The sequence below is a fragment of the Eptesicus fuscus genome, chromosome 4, assembly GCF_027574615.1.
Source record: "Eptesicus fuscus isolate TK198812 chromosome 4, DD_ASM_mEF_20220401, whole genome shotgun sequence".
NCBI classification, from domain to species: Eukaryota; Metazoa; Chordata; class Mammalia; order Chiroptera; family Vespertilionidae; genus Eptesicus; species Eptesicus fuscus.
Genome location: NC_072476.1, coordinates 7,571,666 through 7,591,345, shown reverse-complemented (window position 1 = coordinate 7,591,345; position 19,680 = coordinate 7,571,666). Strand labels below are relative to the sequence as shown.

General features: G+C 46.5%; 1 protein-coding gene and 1 pseudogene across 1 annotated transcript; one reads left to right on the top strand and one right to left on the bottom strand.

Annotated features, from left to right (window-relative positions):
- Positions 1–571: 571 nt before the first annotated feature.
- On the top strand, positions 572–17,257 carry LOC103304692 (pyruvate dehydrogenase E1 component subunit alpha, somatic form, mitochondrial-like; annotated as a pseudogene).
- Positions 9,248–11,626, bottom strand: LOC103305093 (selenide, water dikinase 2). Its single transcript, XM_008161788.3, has one exon. It carries the CDS (start codon positions 11,272–11,274, stop codon positions 9,916–9,918), a length of 1,359 nt encoding a protein of 452 aa, XP_008160010.3. The 5' UTR covers positions 11,275–11,626; the 3' UTR covers positions 9,248–9,915.
- Positions 17,258–19,680: the final 2,423 nt, after the last annotated feature.

Genomic DNA, 19,680 nt, shown 5'->3' with positions numbered 1-19,680 from the left:
AATCTTAAAGATGTGGATACCAAACTATTTGAGATGTCCTATTAAGTGATTAATATATCTTTCAGACCAAATGCTAAAATTAAAGCCAGAAAAATGCTCAGTGTGGATGGATTTCAGCAAATCACTGATCATTCTATCTAGAAGAGCTCATCAATAATATCTCCATTATTGCTCTCTCCCTCCAGGGAGCATGCCCGTGCCATTCCCCCACAGGCGCATGTCTCCTAACCTCTAAGGGACCCCATGAGACTTGCAACCAGGGGAGCAATGGGCAGTGGCAGCTCCTCCCGGGCTAACCCCCTGAACCTGTCTTCCTGGGCCCCCTTTTCTCTGACTTCCCAGTGAGCCAAGCAGCCCAGCCTAGGCTCTCTTGTTGCTTCTATGCCCTTCCTTGTTTCACTGTCCTAAGTATGTTTCTGCTGTGCCTCAATAAATTCTTGCTTGCTTTTGTACAATAATCCTATATAATTGATATATATAAGACCCTAATATGCAAATAGACTGAACAGCAGAACAACGGAACAACTGGTCATTATGACATGCGCTGACCACCAGGGGCTGCGGGCATTGGCAGCAGAGTGCGAAACATGGCAGGTGTCGGCCCGGGGCGATGGTGGAGCAGGTGAGCGGAGGTGCCAGACCAAGGCAGAGCGTGGGTCACTGTCATCAGGGTGAGCCAGCAGACAGGGGAGGGGGGGGCATGGAGGGCGGGGCTGGGCAGGGGCACAGAGGATGGGCTGAGACCTGCCCCTGTGCCTACCGCAGCCTCTTAGCCTACAGTTCCTTTCAAGGTGCACAAATTTGTGCACTGGGCCCCTAGTAATAATAATAATACCTCTCTTAGAGAGGTAATGAAAAACCTGGGCCAATTACACCAATATGATGCTTGCCGATAGGAATATCAAGAAACCTTAGGTGCCTAACTCAGGAATGGGTCACTAAACTATTGCTAAGGCCCTACTGTGAGACTCAGGCTAAGGAACGGTCAATCCCATCTGATAAGATGTCCCTCTGATAACAAGGCAAACCAAATGTACAAACTTTGGCAATACTTAAGCAGTTGTATGCCTCACCTTTAAAATCAACTTGAGTCTTACTATGGCTCACGGTAGTCCCACACTCAGTACTGTAATCCAAATAACAATCCTAGGTCAGTACCATTAGCATGATGACCATTTCGCTGATTAGGAAACCTAAGCATTTACCTAGTAGGCCTTGTGTTATTGCTTTCTTACTCAGATTTTTGCATTAACGCCAGTCAATCCCACTTCTCTTTCATATTTTTAGCTTGGTAAGGCAATTTCCAACATTCAGAACCCCAATCTTGAAGCAAATAAAAACTGTAAGAGGGGGGCAATTTGTAGGTGCCAGATTCCACCAGTGGAAGAGGCAAAGCACAGAGGGCTGGGAGAGTGCAGACACGTCACTTCCCTATGGGCACCCGATGGCGGGAAAGGGCAATGACGGGGCAGGGAGAAGGGAAGGGCACTTGGTTAGGAACCCCAGAAACGGACGGTTTAAGGAAAAAGGGGAATTTGTTATAAGGATACAAGGATATCTCCAGAGACCTGGCTGTGTGGCTCAGTTGGTTGGGTGTCCTCCTGTGCACCGAACACTTGCCCATTTGATTTCTGGTCAGGGCACATGCCCACTAGGGGGCTTGCAGGAGGCAGTCCATTGATTTTTTTTAAAAAATTGTTTAAAGTATTACATATATCTCCTTCTCCCCTCCCCCCCCCCCCCCCATTAACTCCTCCCAGTCACTCCCACCCTCCAGGACAAGCCCCCACTGCCCCAGGGTCCGTTTCCATTGATTATGCTAATATGCATGCATACTAGTCCTTTGGTTGATCTCTTATCCTCCCACCACCCTCCCCTGCCTTCCCTCTGAGGTTGGATGGCCTGTTCCGTGTTTCTTTGTCTCTGGATCTAGTTTTGTTCATCAGTTTATATTGTTCAGCCCACTGATGTTTGATGTTTGCTCTCACATCAATGTTTCTCTCTCTCTCTCTTCCGCTCTCTCTAACAATAATAATAATAAAAATGTCCAGAATACAGCTGGAATGAACTGGAACCAGGTTTTAAGCATTCTACATATTTAATCCTTCTAGCAACTCATTTAATCCTCACAACAACCTATGAGGTAGGTAGTATCATCCTCCTCATTTTACAGATAAGGAACAGAGATAGTGAGTCATTTAACTCAACAGTCTGTAAAGTGGTAGCCAGGTTTCAACTCCAGGCAGTTTGGCCTGGGCCTATACTATATTGGGTCAAATGGTAAGTACTACGAAAACAAATTTTAAATGTATTTAAACATTATGAAAAGTGGGGGCAACTTTAGATTGCATGGCCCAGGGAAGATGTGTTAAGGACTGTTGTTTACCTATACAACTGCCCTTTTCACACCTTCATCTTTTCAGAACAGTGATTCTATTCTGGGGCCCACCCTCTCTACTTGATTATGTGGGTCTGTTGTAGGCGGCAGGAACCGCACCAGGTGTCTGACAAGTGGGGTCTGATCAAATCTGGGTTCAGCAATCTCAGTACTTGAGTTCTGGCTAGGAAGAAATTCAGAGCCAAGACTCAAACTGTAAGAGGATATTTATTTGGTAAATCATAGTGGTAGAAAAGATGATTCCTAAAAGAAATGGGAAACAGGTTATAGAGGTAAAGAAGGGCCCTTGGAGGTTGCCAGCTAGGAAGCTAATGGTAATGTGCCTGGGGTGGGGTGGGGTGGGGTAGGGTGAGGTGGGGTGGGGTGGGGTGGGGTGGGGTAGGGTGAGATGGGGTGGGGTGGGGTGGGGAAAGGCAAGGACATGATCCTGGGAGGGAGAGCACACTGGATCTTCCGTCCTGAGGGTTTTAAGTGTGGAGATTTTAGGGGAGGTCCCAGAGGAAGATTTCAATAGAATAGTCATCATTTTTCCAGGTGTGTCCTTTCAGGGTTGTGGTCTCCACTGCCAGGGCAAGGGGTCATATTCAATGCAGCTGGTCCTGAGGTTGGTTTTGTTGCTTATGTGGGCCTGAAGAAATACAACTGAGGCCCTAGCTGGTTTGGTTCAGTGGATAGAGCGTCAGCCTGTAGACGGTAAGGGTCCCGGGATCGATTCTAATCAAGGGCATATGCCCAGGTTGTGGTCTTGGTCCCCAGTAGGGGGCGTTCAGGAGGCAGCCGATCAATGATTATCTCTCATCATTGATGTTTCTATCTCTCTCCCCTCTCCCTTCCTCTCTGAAACTAATAAAAGTATATTAAAAAAAAAAAAAAAGGAAATACAACTGAGGTGTAGATATTATCTCTAGGGGAGGAAAGGTCATTGGGTCCAAACCTCATGACCAGCGATATGCTAGGGAGGAAAGGTCACCCTGGGGCAAAGTCTCGCCCTACAATTGATTGGTCCCTGCTGGGCACCTGAGGCTCCCACGGGTGACCTTCTGTACTTGGTGCATCCTCCGTTCTCTGCTCATGTCTGTCTAACTGCTTGCAACAGCCCCATTGCCCTACTCATTGATTGGCTTATGGGTGAACATGTGGCCTAGTTCTTGACAAGGAGGGGAGCGATAAAGGAAGTCTATTAGAGACTCCTAGGAAAGGTTCTTAGTTCTTTTTTGAAAAAGACATAGTAAGTTTCTACCTTTGGCCCTAACCGGTTTGGCTCAGTGGATAGAGCGTTGGCCTGTGGATTGAATGGTCCCAGGTTCGATTCCGGTCAAGGGCATGTACCTTGGTTGCTGGCACATCCCCAGGAGGGGGCGTGCAGGAGGCAGCTGATCTATGTTCCTCTCATCGATGTTTCTAATCTCTATCTCTCTCCCTTCCTCTCTGTAAAAAATCAATAATATATATAATATATATATATATATATATATATATATAAAGTTTCTACCTTTGATGTTGGTATGTGAGGATTGGATTATGAGGAGAGCTAGCCCACCAGCTGAGACTGGTAGATAACAAGATAGAAGGGACCTGAATCCATTTATTTTTAAAAATATATATATGTTTCGGGGTATTTTTGTTGCTGTTTGTTAATCCTCACCATAGGATATTTTTTCCATTGATCCCTAAAGAGAGTGGAAGTGAGGGGGATGAACTGGAACCAGGTACGAATGAACTGGAACCATGTAGCTGTTTTAAGCATTCTACATATTTAATCCTTAGAGCACAGCACGGAGAGAGAGAGAGAGAGAAAGAGAAACATCAATGTGAGAGACACATATCGATTGGTTGCCTCCCCCATGCGCCCAGACCTGGGTGGGGATCGAACCTGCAACCCAGCCAGGTATGTGTCCTTGACAAGGAATCGAACCCAAGACCCTTGGGTGCACAGACTGATGCTCCAACCAACGAGCAACACCAGCCAGGGTTTTTAAAATATCTTTTTAAATGGATTTTAGAGAGAGATAGAAAGGTGGAGAGAGAGATAGAAATATCAATGAAATAAATGTGTCCACTGTCTTCTGCACACCCCCTGACCAGGAATCGAACCAGTGACTTCTTGGTGCATGGGAAGATGTTCAATTCCCTGGGCCACACTGGCCAAGCAGGACCTGGATCTTTGATAATTGCTGGGCAAATTACTTTTACAAATTCCAGAAAAGCTCTAATTTAGGATTCTGGATATATAAGTTAAAAAATCCTTTATTGGTCAAGCCATTTTCAGTTGGTTTTTCTGTAACTTGTCTTTGAGAAGGTGACATTGAAGATGAGGTGAAGGATTTAACACATGTGGCTTCAGGAGTTTGATTTATGACAAAAAGAGTTGAAGATACATGTAAAGTTGACAAGTGGATTTATTAGCCTAAGCTTTAGAGGAGAGCTCAAGAGAGATTCAGATTTGGTAGTCTCATACATTTAGAGAGTACTTAAAGTCATGGAATTGGAGAAGCATAACTAATACAAGAATCTAGGTAGTCAAGACCATGACTTGAGGTACTCCAACATTCAGCAGTTCAGCAGAGGAGAAGAGGCAGGTGAGGGAGAAGGGAAATTGGCAGGGTGTGCTGTTATGGAGGCAAGAACGGAGAGTGCTCCAGATTGAGTGGACATCGGATTTGGGTGCTGCTGAGCTGCTGGGTGAATTGAGAGCACAGAATTTGCCACTGGATTAGGCAACATGGAAGTTGGATACCAGAGATGGGAGAAAACTTCTTGGGTTTCTAGCTTGAGAAAATGGATGGATAGCTTTGCCATTGGTTGAAAGAGGACACAGAAACCTGGATGTTGGGTGGGAGGGAAGATAATAAATTTATTTTGGGAAACAGGAAGCCTACGATGGCTCAGGACACCCAGATGGTGTCCTGCAGGCAGGTAGACGCACAGGCCTGAAGTTCAGAGCATTGAGTTGCCTTGCGGATCTGTGAACTGCAAGTTTCAGGAGCCAACTACCTTCCCTAGCACCTTCCGTGGTGTTTGCGAAGCTTCTCCAATAAGAACCCAAAAACTTCTACTGGAAAATAGAACACACTTGGAGAGCAACGTGTTTAGGAGTCTTCTGCATCTCAGAGTTTTGAATAGCCAAGGATTAGGAGTTCTAGAGCTCACAGGTCAGATGTCCTTGGACACTGACAAGGAGGAAGAGGCATTCTCTGGGACTGCCTCAGCCCTCTTCCCAGGAGATCCCTGGCTGAGCTGTAAGGCTCTCCTGAAGAACCTGCAGGGCCATCCAAGTTCTTTGCTCCACAGCATCACCCTCTGAAGACCAACCAAACCCAGCTCCAGCACAGCACGGAGTTGGGGGATAAGGGAGGCCTTCATGGGGGAGAGGAAACAGACCTGCACATATGATTGGCCCTATCATCTGGACTCCTCATCCCATGCTCTTTCCACCCGCACCCCCACATGCAGTCAGTTTTCACCATTCCCCTCAGACACATCTAGGCAAACCCACCTCCCTGCTTGTCAGGGTCACAGTATGCTTGGTCTTGTGTTTTGGTCCACATTTGTGATTAACCCTTTAGAAACCTATGCCCACGCCCCTCTGGTGTTGGGTCACCTAGTCTTTTCAAAACTAATGTGTTTCTGGCCCAGCTGGTATGGCTCAGTGGTTGAGCATCTACCTATGAACCAGGAGGTCATGGTCTGATTTCTGGTCTTGTCAGGCCATATGCCCAGGTTGCAGGCTCGATCCCCAGTGTGGTACATGCAGGAGGCAGCCAATCAATGATTCTCTCTCTCATCATTGATGTTTCTATCTCTCTCTCCCTCTCTCTTCCTATCTGAAATCAATAAAAATATATATATTTCAAACAAACAAACAGACCAAAAACCTAAGGTATTTCTCCAGCACAGGCTGACAAATGTTTAATGACAGGATGGACGGGCTGGGACAGGCACACATGAGCATGCACACACATGCCCTTCTGCTACTCATTAGAGTTTGGCCACCTTCCTTATTAGAGCCAAGCTGTGCATCTGCTCCCAGTAAGGCTCTTTGGGAAACCCTGGAGTGGAAGAGGCGGAAGCAGCGGGAGAACAAAGTAGTAGAGGCCCATAAGCTGGGTGGGTGTTATGGGGGTGGGAGAACCTGAGCCAGTCTGAGATCCCAGAGACAAGAGTGTGTGATGCGAAACTAGGAGTCAGGTTATTGGGACCTATGCCCTTGAGAAGATTATTTCTCTTCTTTGAGCCTCAATTTCCTATTTATGTAATGATGGCCTTGAAGGCCCCTTCCTGCATATGCTGGGAGGACCAGGACAATATGTGTTTTGTTGATTTTTGGGGGGGTTTGGTCTTTACATATATTTTTATTTATTTCAGAGAGGAAAGGAGAGGGAGAGAGAAAAACATCAATGATGAAAGAAAATCATTGATTGGCTGCTTCCTGCACGCCCCCTACTGGGGATGGTTGCCTGGGCATGTGCCCTTGACAGGAATCAAACCTGGGACCCTTCATCTACAGGTCGACACTCTATCCACTGAGCGAAACTGGCTAGAACTCTGATACCAGTCTTATCCCCAAACCTTTGTACATGATCTTCCCTCTCCCCAGAAGATTTTAGGAGAGTATGGTGAATACAAGCATGGGCTCTGGAGTCACACTGTCTAGAATACTGATTGGGTACCCTTGGGCAAATTTCTTTCTTTTTAAAATATGCCCCGGCCAGCGGGGTCTTCTAACGGGGGTACCGAGGCGGCGCACCTAAGAGAATGAGAGACAGACAAGGGATGAAAAGAATGGAGGCAAGACAAAAGGGATTCTGATCAAGCCTCAAAACTTTATTTTTTACAGCATTCTTTATATGTGATTTCTAGAAGGGTGGATGCCTAGGAGGGGTGGGGGCTGACCTAGATAATCGGCTAAAGTCGTAACTATAGATAAAGGGTGTGGCGGTTGAAAGGCGGCTACAGAAGAAATGCTTGTCCTCAGGCAAGAGGAAGTGGGTCTAGTTTCAGTAACTTACTGAAGGTCAGAGTTAATCCTTTGACCAACTCTTGGCTCCTGACAAAAATATATTTTTATTGATTTCAGAGCGGGAGAGAAAGAGAAACATCAATGATGAGAATCATTAGTTGGCTGCCTCCTGCACACCCCACAATGGGGAACAAGCCCATAACCTGGACATATGCCCGACCAGGGATTTCCTGGTTCACAGCTCAACACTCAACCACGGAGCCACACTGGCCAGGCCTGGGCAAATTTCTTTATCTCCCGGCACCTCAGCTTCCTTATTGACAAAATGGGGTTGGAATTTTAAATTAGTTAACACATATAAAACACTTAGAACAGTGCCTGGCAAAGAGTATGCATTATATAAATACTTTCGACTATTATTATCAAAATTAGTGTCATTTTTCACTCCCTATGGTGGGAATTAAGAGGTATATGACATAACTTCTAAGTTTTAAAAAACATTCTTATATTACTCTTTGATAATTTTCTTTCTTCCATACGCTTTTTTACCTCTTCCTAGAATTTCTCTTAGATGTTGAACCTCCTGACTCACCTATGATTTTCATATATCTTTCTCTTCTATTGCATATCTTTTTGTATGTGTTCTACTTTCTGATAAACTTATTCAACTTTGTCTTCTAAATCTTCTACTGAATTTTAAAATTTAGCTATATTTTTATATTCTAAGTGCTTTGTTCTTATCTTCTCATGGACACTTTATCTTTTTATCTTTGCCTGCATCTTTTTTCTTCCACTCCCTGTATTGTCCCTTTCCTGAATTTGTTAGCTTTGAATTCTTTCAAGTTGGAGGCTTGCCTCCAATGACTGCTCCTATCTAAAACTTAGGCATTAAAAAGAATGTGCCTGAGTGAAGATGTTCAACTGGGAGACTTGCCCATACAGGGATTGTAACTGGGGGCTCCTCAAATGTTTCTATTTGTCTTTTTTCTGGGCACATTCATTTTCTCCATGAGCAGCGGTATAAGCTTCCTGCGCAGTGTTTCTAATAGCCGAGAAAGAGGTTTGGGCCCTCATTTTTCATTCTTCTGTTTTTGGTCAAGTCCCCTGTCCTCTGCTATGTCTGGTGTCCCTGACTTTGCAGTATTTTTTAATTCACATTTTCCAGAAAGTAAACTTCCCTTTATCTGCCAAGCTGAGCAGTTTTCTGGCTGTGGGAACCAGGGAGAAGTTTGAGAAATTTAAAAATCTAATTACTCTGAATAAACTTTCAACTAGAATCTTTGTTTTTTAAATGTTTTTGATTTCAGAGAGAGCGAGAGATAGAAACATCAATGAAGAGAATCATTGATTGGCTGCTGTCCGCAAGCCCCCTATTGGGGACTGAGCCTGCAACCTGGGCATGTGCCCTCGACCTGCATCGAACCTGGGACCCTTCAGTCCACAGTCTGACACTTGATCCAATGAGCCAAAGCAGCCAGGGCCAGAATCTGTTTTTATCCCCACCCTTGACCCCAGGTCCCTTAGGACCTCTGGAGCACATCTCCTCACTTCCTGTTAGTATTCCCCAACTCGGAAGGCATTCACTTTGGCTGCCTCTATTCTGCTAAATCAGTTACCCCTCTTCCACCTACTTTTCATTTCCCAAGGACTGTTGGCACTTTTGCTATTTCCTCTCCCACCTTCTAGTCCTTGAGGTTTATGTCTGCTTTGTCCTTTGCTGTCAACTCAGGGGGACGATGCAAACCTAAATCTGGGGGTTAAATCCCCTGGTCCAGGATCAGGGAAACATAAGAAAACTCTCTACTTGATCAGATTCTAAATGTATTAACTGATTCATTTGATAACACTGGAAAAGATTCAGAACTTCAAGGATTCAAACATTAGTCAAGTGACTTTTCAACAAAATGCTTTTTATTTAATTCACTAGAAATCACTTTACTGATGAAACCATCAGAAATTTTCAGCACAAAATTTAACATCTTAATGACCACCACGGCCTGGGCTCTGGGGCTTGCTCTGCCTCTCCCAGTCCTTAAAGGGGTTTAGAGGAAGAGACATCATTAACAGAGACCAGGTCCGATGGTTGCAGGTCTTCCTTTCCCAGTCATTGGACAAGCTGCTCAATTCTTGTCCAGAGCAGGAAAGAGACAGTATTTCAGAAAAGTCTAATAAAGAACCTGTCATTGCATTATAAGATCTTTCTTAACAATTTATATTTACCAACCGTATTGGTCCAAATTTAGTTGCATATGTATATGCATTTCCCCCCAATTCTCAGATGGGAATTTGCTCACTTTGCTCTTGGAAAGAGGAAACAGGTTTTTGTGCTCCCCTTCCAAGCCAAAATAAAACCACCTTCCCCCAAAGTCCAAAATGATACTTCTGGCCTTGGGTGTGCAGCTTATGATGGGCTGATTCAAATCACCTAGAAAGGGCAACTGTGGGACTACTATGCAGGCAGCCTTCTTTGGAAATCTGTTCTTAAAGTCAACTCTTGAGAATCATCCATGATTGTGTCCACAGGCTGTAAGGTCCAAACAACGTCCGCTATTCCATCTCAAGAGCTAGGTTCAGAAGAGGCATTGGAATGGTCTGGAGGGACAGCTGTAGCAGTGGTCCCACGAGGTAGGACCTCAATAACCCGAGGCTTGTCGATGATGCGGGCCGTCCGGTTCCCCTTTTCCACAATGCCAACGATCCATGCCTGGTGACCCTCTCCATACTTGGAAGATTTTATTTCAGAACAAAAGCGAGCAGCCTGTTCCCTCGGCAAACAGATCAGTAACCCGCCAGAAGTTTCTGCTGAGGTTCCTTGAAGGAGCCCAAAGCGCCCACTGGCCTTGCTGATGGCGGCCATCTTGGCAATGATTGGCAGATTATGGATGACAAAGGACACCTCATTTCTCTGTTGTTTGGCAAGATTCTGAGAGTGCCCCAGGATGCCAAAGCCCGTGATATCTGTGGCCGCATGGGCATTAAATGTGTGCATTAGCCCAGCAGCAGTTCTGTTCAGGGTAGCCATATTGAACATGGCTTCCTGATAGGCCAGCTCTACCTCTTCTTTGGAGACCACCATCTTGATCTTATTCCATCTCTCAGGGTTGTCCAGCCATTGGTGGGCATTGACAGCCACTTGGGTTCCTAAGGGTTTGGTTAACACCAGCACATCGCCAACCACTGCACTGTCGGGCATGATGAATTCATTGGGCTGACATACCACAGTGGCAACCCCACCCACGATTATCCAAGGGTTTACCACGGTCTGTCCGCCAGTCACTGCAGTCCCTCCTTCCTCGGCAGCATCCCGAAAGCCTTTGACCAGGAGCGGGGTTATCTTCTCTCGTTCCTCCTCAGTCATACTCTGGCTGACGCTGAGTAACATCAACATGTTGTCGCATTCAGTGATGCCCATGGCATAGAGGTCGCTCAGCACGTTGGCACAAGCTATGCGCCCCATCATGTAGGGATCTTCCACCAAGGGGTAAAAGAAGTCCGTGGTCTGCACCAGTGACAGGCCTCCGTGCCTCAGGGGGATGACGCAGGAGTCCATCCCAATGCCCAGGGCTGGGAAGGCTGGGCTGGGCTCCGCCAGGACCTGCAGGCCGGCTTCCTGGGCCACCTCTTCATGGCCTCCGCCCAGGCCCCGGCCCCGGCCCAGCGGGGGCCGCTCGTCGGGCCGCGTCAGTCCCGCCAGGAGTTTGAGCAGCGTCTCCTGGGGGACCTTGCAGCCTCAGCCCTTCATGCCGGAGAAGCCCGTCAGCCGCCAGCTCGGGCTGAGCCCCAACGCCTGGGGCTCGAAGGGCCGGTAGCCCGGGAAGCCGTGACCCAGAGACAAGCCCGCCAGACCCGCCGAACCTGCCGCCGCCGCCGCCGCCATCGCCTCCCCACTGGCACCCGTCGCCGCGGGGTCTGCCATGTCGCCTGCCCGGCCGGGAGGGCAGAGGAGCAGGGAGAGGTCGCCTTTATTTCCTACTCCAGCGACGGTGGACCAACAGCCGGCTGTGACCGCGGCGACTGTAACCGGCACGACTCGCGCCGCGGAACTGCAAGCACGCCGCCGCGCGGTCCGCCTCCCTGAGGGCGGGGCCCTGCTGATTGACAGCCCTTTCCTCCAATAACCACCGTGGCACACAGCGGCGGGCCTCCTAGGTCTGAAAGACGGACGTATTACAAACCGACCTCCAACTTGCGAACTTGGTGGCGGCTGCTTTCCGGAGCGGCGCCTGGTTCTGCCCTCGCTGCGATTTGAATGAACTCTCGCCCGTGGCTGGCGGAACTTGCTCCCCTGGAGGCGGTGTACCAAGTACAGCCTGTGGACGCCGGGAAGGCCGCGAGCTTGGCAAACCTCAGGGTCCAAGGGTCGCTTGACAGCGCACACGATCAATCCAGGGTAGGAAAAATAACCCGTGGAAAAAATCGGAAAGAATGATAAGAAATCAGACAAGCCAACTGCTGCATGAAAATAACGCAAGGTTTCAAAGGACTTTAACGAATTTGAGGACTCCAGACACCGGCATGGGTTCTGGTGCCCTTTCCACCACCAACTCTGTTTGAGTCTCTCTGTCTCTCTCTCTCTCTCTCTCTCTCTCTCTCTCTCTCTCTCTCTCTCTCTCGGCATCAGTTGACTCATCCAGACAACACAGCCGCTCACCTACTTTTCTCTTCTGAAGTTTCTGTATCCTCTAAGTTAATAGATGCGAGAATCTATGCTGTAGCCATGAAGGGTCGTTTTCCCGTGTCTATTAAAGTGATAACTGCACAGAATACCTTTGGTCCAGCAGTTCCAGTTCTGGAACTTGATCCTACAGATGTCACCAGCCCGAATGGAAAATAATACCTTATTGCTGTGCTGTTTATAATATCAACATACTGGAAACAACTTAAATGTTTATCCATTATGATTAAAATAAATTGTGATATCTATAATAATAAAAGCATAATATGCTAATTAGACCCGACATCCTTCCAGAGGAAGCGGGGGCTGCCGGTCCCGGGTTCAAGGGGAAGCCAGTGATGGCAGTCAGGGATGGAAGGCCCACTCTTGCACGAATTTCATGCACCAGGCCTCTACTCCTATCTAATAAAGAGGGAATATGCTAATTGACCATCACACCCTCTCAAAGATGGTAGCGCCCACAGCCAATAAGGAGGGAATACGCTAATTAACTGCCACGCCCTAAAAGATGGCGGCGCCCACAGCCAATGAGGGAATATGCTAATTAACTTCCATGCCCTCAAAGATGGCAGTGCCCATAGCTACAGGATGGCGGCGCGCCTGCCTCCGGAGTCCCAAAGTCCCCTCAGCCCCCCAGGGCCGGCCTGAGGAGCAGGCAAGCCTCGGATGGCAGCTGCCCAGCCACCCAGGGCTGGCCTGTGGTGCAGACAAGCCTCAGATGGCAGCGGCTCAGTCGCCCAGGGCCGCACGAGGCTCAGGTAACCAGGGCCGGCCAAGGTTTGCTCTGCCAGCAGTGTCAGCAGCAGAGGTGTGATGGGGACGTTGCCTTCCCCTGATCGCCTCCCTCCCCTGAGGGCTCCCGGACTGTAAAAGGGGGCAGGCTGGGCTGAGGGACCCCCCCCCTCCAGTGCATGAATTTTCATGCACTGGGCCTCTAGTAGTTATATAATAAGCTACCAAACAACTGTAAAAAAGGGTGAGAAATCATTGATGTAATTATATTGCTAATATTTACAATTCTAATAGGCACAGTTCTATGTTATTAACTTGTTTAATTTATATTAACTTATTTAATTCTCATGAAACCTTTTGAGTTAGGATTCTTTCCACACCATATATATAAGGAATATAAAGCACAACGCGATTAAATGATCTATTGAATGTTACAGGCAGTATAGAGGAGCAGTATATGCATCCAATCTGCTCCAGAGACCACCAGGTTATGTGCCTGTGATGTTTGTTAAGAGCAGTAAGCAAGCTTCAGAACTGTATGCATAGAATACCACTATGTGTTGTAAGAGGGGGAACTACTAGTATATGCAACTGGAAACTGTTCTATAGGTTGCCTCTGGGAAAGGAATGAAATGCTTAGGGATACGATATTTTTCCATGTATTGCCTTTTTTAAATCTTTTATTTGTATTGATTTCAGAGAGGAAGAGAGAGGGAAAGAGATAGAAACATCAATGATGAGAGAGAAACATTGATTTGCTGCCTCCTGCATGCCCCCTACTGGGAATCGAGCCCACAACCTGGGCATGTGCCCTGACCCGGAATCAAACCCGGGACCCTCCAGTCCTCAGGCTGACGCTCTATCCACCGAGCCAAACTAGCTAGGGCAGTGTATTGCCTTTTTGTTCCTTTAACATTTGGAACTTTATAAAGAACATTTGTAAACATTTTAATATATTACATACTTTTTAAAAAGTAATTGTTGCCGAAACCGGTTTGGCTCAGGGGATAGAGCGTCGACCTGCGGACTCAAGGGTCCCAGGTTCGATTCCGGTCAAGGGCATGTACCTTGGTTGCGGGCACATCCCTAGTGGGGGGTGTGCAGGAGGCAGCTGATCGATGTTTCTCTCTCATCGATGTTTCTAACTCTCTATCCCTCTCTCTTCCTCTCTGTAAAAAATCAATAAAATATATTTAAAAAAAATAAAAAGTAATTGTTGATGGGAGTATAAACTGGTGCAACCATTTTGGAAAAGAGTTTCATCTTAACTGATAAAGCTGAACATATGCAAACCCATGCATTGCACCTACAGGTGGACTGCCTCAGCGATTCTACCCATAGAGGAAATCTGGCGCATGTGCCCCAGGATACAATGTCAGAGCCCTGGAGGTGGATTGCACGGTACTGGGAATGTACTTAATACTGCTGAACTGGACAGTTACAAATGGTTAAGATGGCAAATTTTGTGCTATGTGTACTTTGCAATCATTGGAAATATAAACTATATAGGAACTACTTATAAATCTTATAGTAAACCATCATTTCACTTGTTTTTTATCAGTGCACAACACAGTATTAAGGCCTGGAGTGAACTTGAACATTAGAATTAGATTGAGTTATGATCTTGGCTTGGGTGAATTGACCTTGGGCTAATTGTCTAACCTCTAGGAACCTCAGTTTCTATTGCCTATAAAAACAGTCATTTCACCTAAAGATAATACACACTAGATAGGAATGTTATGAAAATAAAATTTTTAAATGTGTGTAAAGCATCTAACATAATTCCTGGGTGATGGTAAACTCAAAATAAATGACAGAACCTATTATCAATTTAAATTCATAAAACTTAGAACATCTTGGAAAGTTTTTAAAATATATTTTTAATTTCAGAGAGGAAGGGAGAGGGAGAGAGAGATAGAATCATCAATGATAAGAGTAGTATCATTGATTGGCTGCCTCCTGCACACCCACACACTGGGGATTGAGCCAGAAACCTGGTCATGTGCCTGACTGGAAATCAAACTGTGACTTCCTGGTTCATAGATCCATGCTCAACCATTGAGCCATGCTGGCTGAACTTGGAAAGTTTTTTATAAAAACAAATCCAGCCCTGGCGGGTCTAGCTCAGTTGGTTGGAACGGTGTCCCCTAACCTGAGAGGGCCGGGGTTGGATTTCTGGTCAGGGGACATTCACAGGTCATGGTTTCAATCCCTGGTGTGGGTGGGTAAGGGAGGCAATTGGCAGATGTTTCTCTCTCACATGGATGTTTCTCTCTCTCCCTCTTTCATCTCCTTTCCTCTCTCTCTAAAATAAATTAAATAACAACAACAAAAGCAAACCCATTTAAGGTCCTTAAAAAAAGGATAACTATAAGAGCAAAACACTGAAAATAACCCAAGTGTCTGTTAAAAGGAGAATACATGCCTGGCCAGCGTGGGTCAGTAGTTGCGTGTGGACCTATGAACCAGGAGGTCACTGTTGGATTCCTGGTCAGGGCACATGCCCAGTTTTTTTAAAAAATATATTTTATTGATTTTTTACAGAGAGGAAGGGAGAGGGATAGAGAGCCAGAAACATCGATGAGAGAGAAACATCGATCAGCTGCCTCCTGCACACCCCCCACTGGGGATGTGCCCACAACCACGGTACATGCCCTTGACCGGAATTGAACCTGGGACCCTTCAGTCCGCAGGCCGACGCTCTATCCACTGAGTCAAACCGGTTTCGGCACATGCCCAGTTTTAAGCTCTATCCCCTGTGGGGGGCCTGTGGGGGACAGCTGATCAATGATTCTCTCTCATTATTGATGGTCCTATTGCTCTCTCCCTTTCTCTCTGAAATCAATTTTAAAAATATACATATACATTTTTTAAAAAGGAGAATACATAAATAAACGTGGTATAATCACACAGTAGAATATTATTTATCTGGGAAAATGAATTATACGTCTAAGAACCCATATGGATAATATAAAAAACATGTTGGTAACAAGAAGCAAGGTACAGGGTAATTGCCGCCAGGCCCCTGCAGAGGTTGCAAAGGTTCAGGCAGAGGCCTGGGCGGCGTGTGGCTAGCCAGGACTCAGGTGGCCCCGGTGGCAAGGCCTCCCGGATGCTTGGTTGGGGCTCTGCGGAGCAGAATGGAGGTTGGGCCTGGGCTGCTGGAAGGGTAGGAGGTGGATGGGCCCGGAGTGGGGTGGATGCGGCAGCCACCAGTCAGAGTGATGGACACGCTAGAGGAAGAGAGTTTAGGACTGTCTTCCTCTTTCCCCTCTGATGCAGAATTGGATACTGTGGTTGGCTGTTTAGAGGACATTATCATGGGTGAGAGTTCTAGTTATTACAGAGAAATTTCATGGACAAGTACTACCAGGAGTTTGAAGATATAGAAGAGAATGCACGTACCTACATACCTATTTTTAAAAATATATTTTTATTGATTTCAGAGGGGAAGGGAGAAGGGAGAGAAAGAGAGATAGAAACATCAATGATGAGAGAGAAGCATTGATCGGCTGCCTCCTGCACGCCCCCTACTGGGGATTGAGCCTGCAACTCAGGCATGTGCCCTTGACCAGAATCAAACCCTGACCTCCTAGTTCATAGGTCAACGCTCAACCACTGAGCCACGCTGGCCGTGCCAGGCCTGTTTTTAAGAATATATTTCTTTGGTAGAAAAGAATATTGAAGAACAGCTGCTTAGGAGACACCTGGGTGGCCCTGCTTGTGTCGTTGGGAGTCGTGTCTCTGCCACTACCCTCAGTCCATGAGGAAGATGCTCACCGCTGTCTCCTGCGTGCTGTCAGGCGCTGCCCAGAAGCAGGCAAGCTGAGTCCTGCTGGCATCCCGTAATTTTGCAAATGATGCTACATTTGAAATGAAGTGTGACCTTCACCGGCTGGAAGAGGGCCCTCCTGTCACCACAGTGCTCACCAGGGAGGATGGGCTCAGATACTACAGGATGATGCAGGCTGTTTGCTAATTGGAGTTAAAGGCAGATCAGCTGTATAAACAGAAAATTCTTCGTGGTTTCTGTCACTTGTGTGATGGTCAGGAAGCTTGTTGTGTGGGCATGGAAGCTGGCATAAATCCCACAGACCATCTGATCACAGCCTATCGGGCTCACGGCTTTACCTTTACTCGTGGGCTTTCTGTACAAGAATTCTCGCAGCGCTTACAGGATGAAGAGGAGGCTGTGCTAGAGGAAAAGGAGAGTCAATGCACATGTATGCCAAGAATTTCTGTGGGGGCAATGGCATCATTGGAGCTCAGGTACCCCTGGGAGCTGGGATTGCTCTGGCCTGCAAGTATAATGGAAAAGATGAGGTTTGTTTGACTTTGTATCATGATGGCGCTGCTAACCAGGGTCAGATATTTGAAGCTTACAATATGGCAGCTTTGTGGAAATTACCTTGTATTGAAGCATAGCAATGATCCCTCCTTTGGAAAAACTGCTGTTTGAAACTGCTGTTTGAAATTCTCTGCTATTTTTAGATAATCCCTTGCTCTGTAAATCAACTATGTTATTTTTAGATGGTCTCTTATTCTGTAACAGTAACTTTGTTTTTTAGCTTGAATAATAGAAAAGATAAACTGTCTGACCTTGTAAGCTAGCCACCTAAAGGGGCTGATACCCTGATACTGATAATAATTCCCATATTCTCATGCCAAGTGTTTGTTCATTATGTATCCAAGGTTACAGGTGTCTGTATAGATATATGTACTCAAGGTTACAAGTTGTCTGTATAGATATGAAGGTGATTGTTAGATATGATATATACTCAAGGTTATAAGCTGTCTGCAAAAATAACTTACACAAAGACCTAGAAGAATATAAAAAGGGAATACTCCTTCCTGTGGTTGTTCAGAATTTGACAGAGATATTCTGCTCTGAACCCATGCGCAATAAAAATGACTCCTAATTAATTGGCTCATTAAGGCATCTCGTATCTAGCTCCCTGATTGATAATACAACAGTATTTTCATCTGTGAAAATAACTGCTATGGGATGGGAACGTCTGTTGAGAGAGCAGCAGCCAGCACTGATTACTATAAGAGAGGCGACTTCATTCCTGGGCTGAGGGTAGTTGGAATGGATGGCCTATGTGTCTGGGAGGCAACAAAGTTTGCAGCTGCCCATGGTAGGGCTGGAAAGGGGCCCGTACTAATGGAGCAGCAGACTTACTGTTACTATGGACACAGCATGAGTGATCCTGGAGTCAGTTCTCATACACGAGAGGAAATTGAGGAAGAAGTAAGAGTGACCCTATCATGCTTCTCAAGGATAGAGTGGTGAATAGCAGTCTTGCCAGTGTTGAAGAATTAAAGGAAATTGATGTTGAAGTGTGCACCTTAGATTTTTAAGTAAAAATGAGAATCTGTATGACTCTTCACGTGACTGTTCTGGTTTTGAAGGATGAGCTATATATAGGCTGTGTGTTTTCTGTACTGATGTGGCACTTATTACTTTTGTACCGTGAGTAAAATTTGAGGTGTTTTGCAAGGAAAAAAAAAATAGAAGCAAGGTACAGAATAATACATAAACTATGATGCCATTTATCTAAAGTTCAACACAAGTAAGGGAGAATTGTGGCCAGCCGCTCTAGTACAGACATAGAAGGCCCATCACTGATGCTCTGCCTACTGGGAAACCCGGCCTCCCTGAGTCTTTTTTTTATATTTGTCAAGAAATAGGTCATTTGGCTGAAAGTCCCAAAGGGGATACCTCTTTATCTGCTGGAAAAGGCAAACGTCCCATGGGTTAGGAGCTGACTCCAATTCCTAGCTTTTCCCAAGGAGGGTGTCCATAGGGAGGAAGGGTGAGAGGAACTGATGTGACTGGCCAGGGACAGAAAAGACTAAGGCGGATCACCCACCTAGGAAATGAAGTACAAGACTTTCACCACTTCACTGGTCGGTTGCCTCTGCTAATCTGCAGGCGGGAGTGGTACCCAGATAGAAGCTCTTCAGAGATCACAATAGTTGGACAGGCTTGCCTAGAAACTGATAAAAAATTGTTACAGTGCCGTCTCTCCCCCCCACCCCCCGCAAGCCCCCCCCCCCCCCCAAGTTGTTATACACACTCAAAACCTTAGAGTTGTGCATTCAGGCCTGGGATTCTTGGAGGCTTTGGCACACAAACCCATAGGCCTAACTGGAGGTCCTTTGGGGCTTTGGAAGGTCCTCCTTGCTGGTTTTCCTCGTCTCCCTCCTTGGCAGATTGGCCCTGAAGCCCACCTGCAGTGATTTGTAAAATTACATCTGATTATGTCATTCCGCAATTAAAAACCCTGCCTATCTTTGCATGTCTCCTATAAAACAGAACTCCTTAGTTGACATTCAAGGCCTTCAACTTGTGTGGTTTCAGCCCTTTGCCTCTTAAATGTTGTTTCCTTTTATTGATGTCCCTCGCCACCCCCACCCCTACCCCCACCCCCACCACACACACAAATACCTGGAGCATTACTTCCTCCCAGAATCCTTCCCTTCACCTCCATCCTGAGTTAGAATCCCCTTCATCTGAGCACTGAACACATCTAGAGCTTCTTGAGGATAGTCACTCAACAGCAAGACCTAGTGTGTGCTGGTTACTGGGGATAAAAGGATGAATAAGACCAAGTCTCTGCCCTGTTTCTACACAGATTGCCATTGAACAGGTGATTTCAAGTGTGGTAAGGACTATGCTAGAAGCACACATGCAGCAGAGAATTCTGCGTGATCCAAAGGCCTCTCCAAAGAAGAGGTAAAGAATGACTTGGGCCCTAGCTGGTTTGGCTCAGTGGATAGAGTGACAGCCTGCGGAATGAAGGGTCCTGGGGTTCGAATCCAGTTGAGGGCACATGCCCAAGTTGCAGGCTCAATCCCCGGTGGGGGGCATGCAGAAGGCAGCCGATCAATGATTCTCTCCTCTTTGATGTT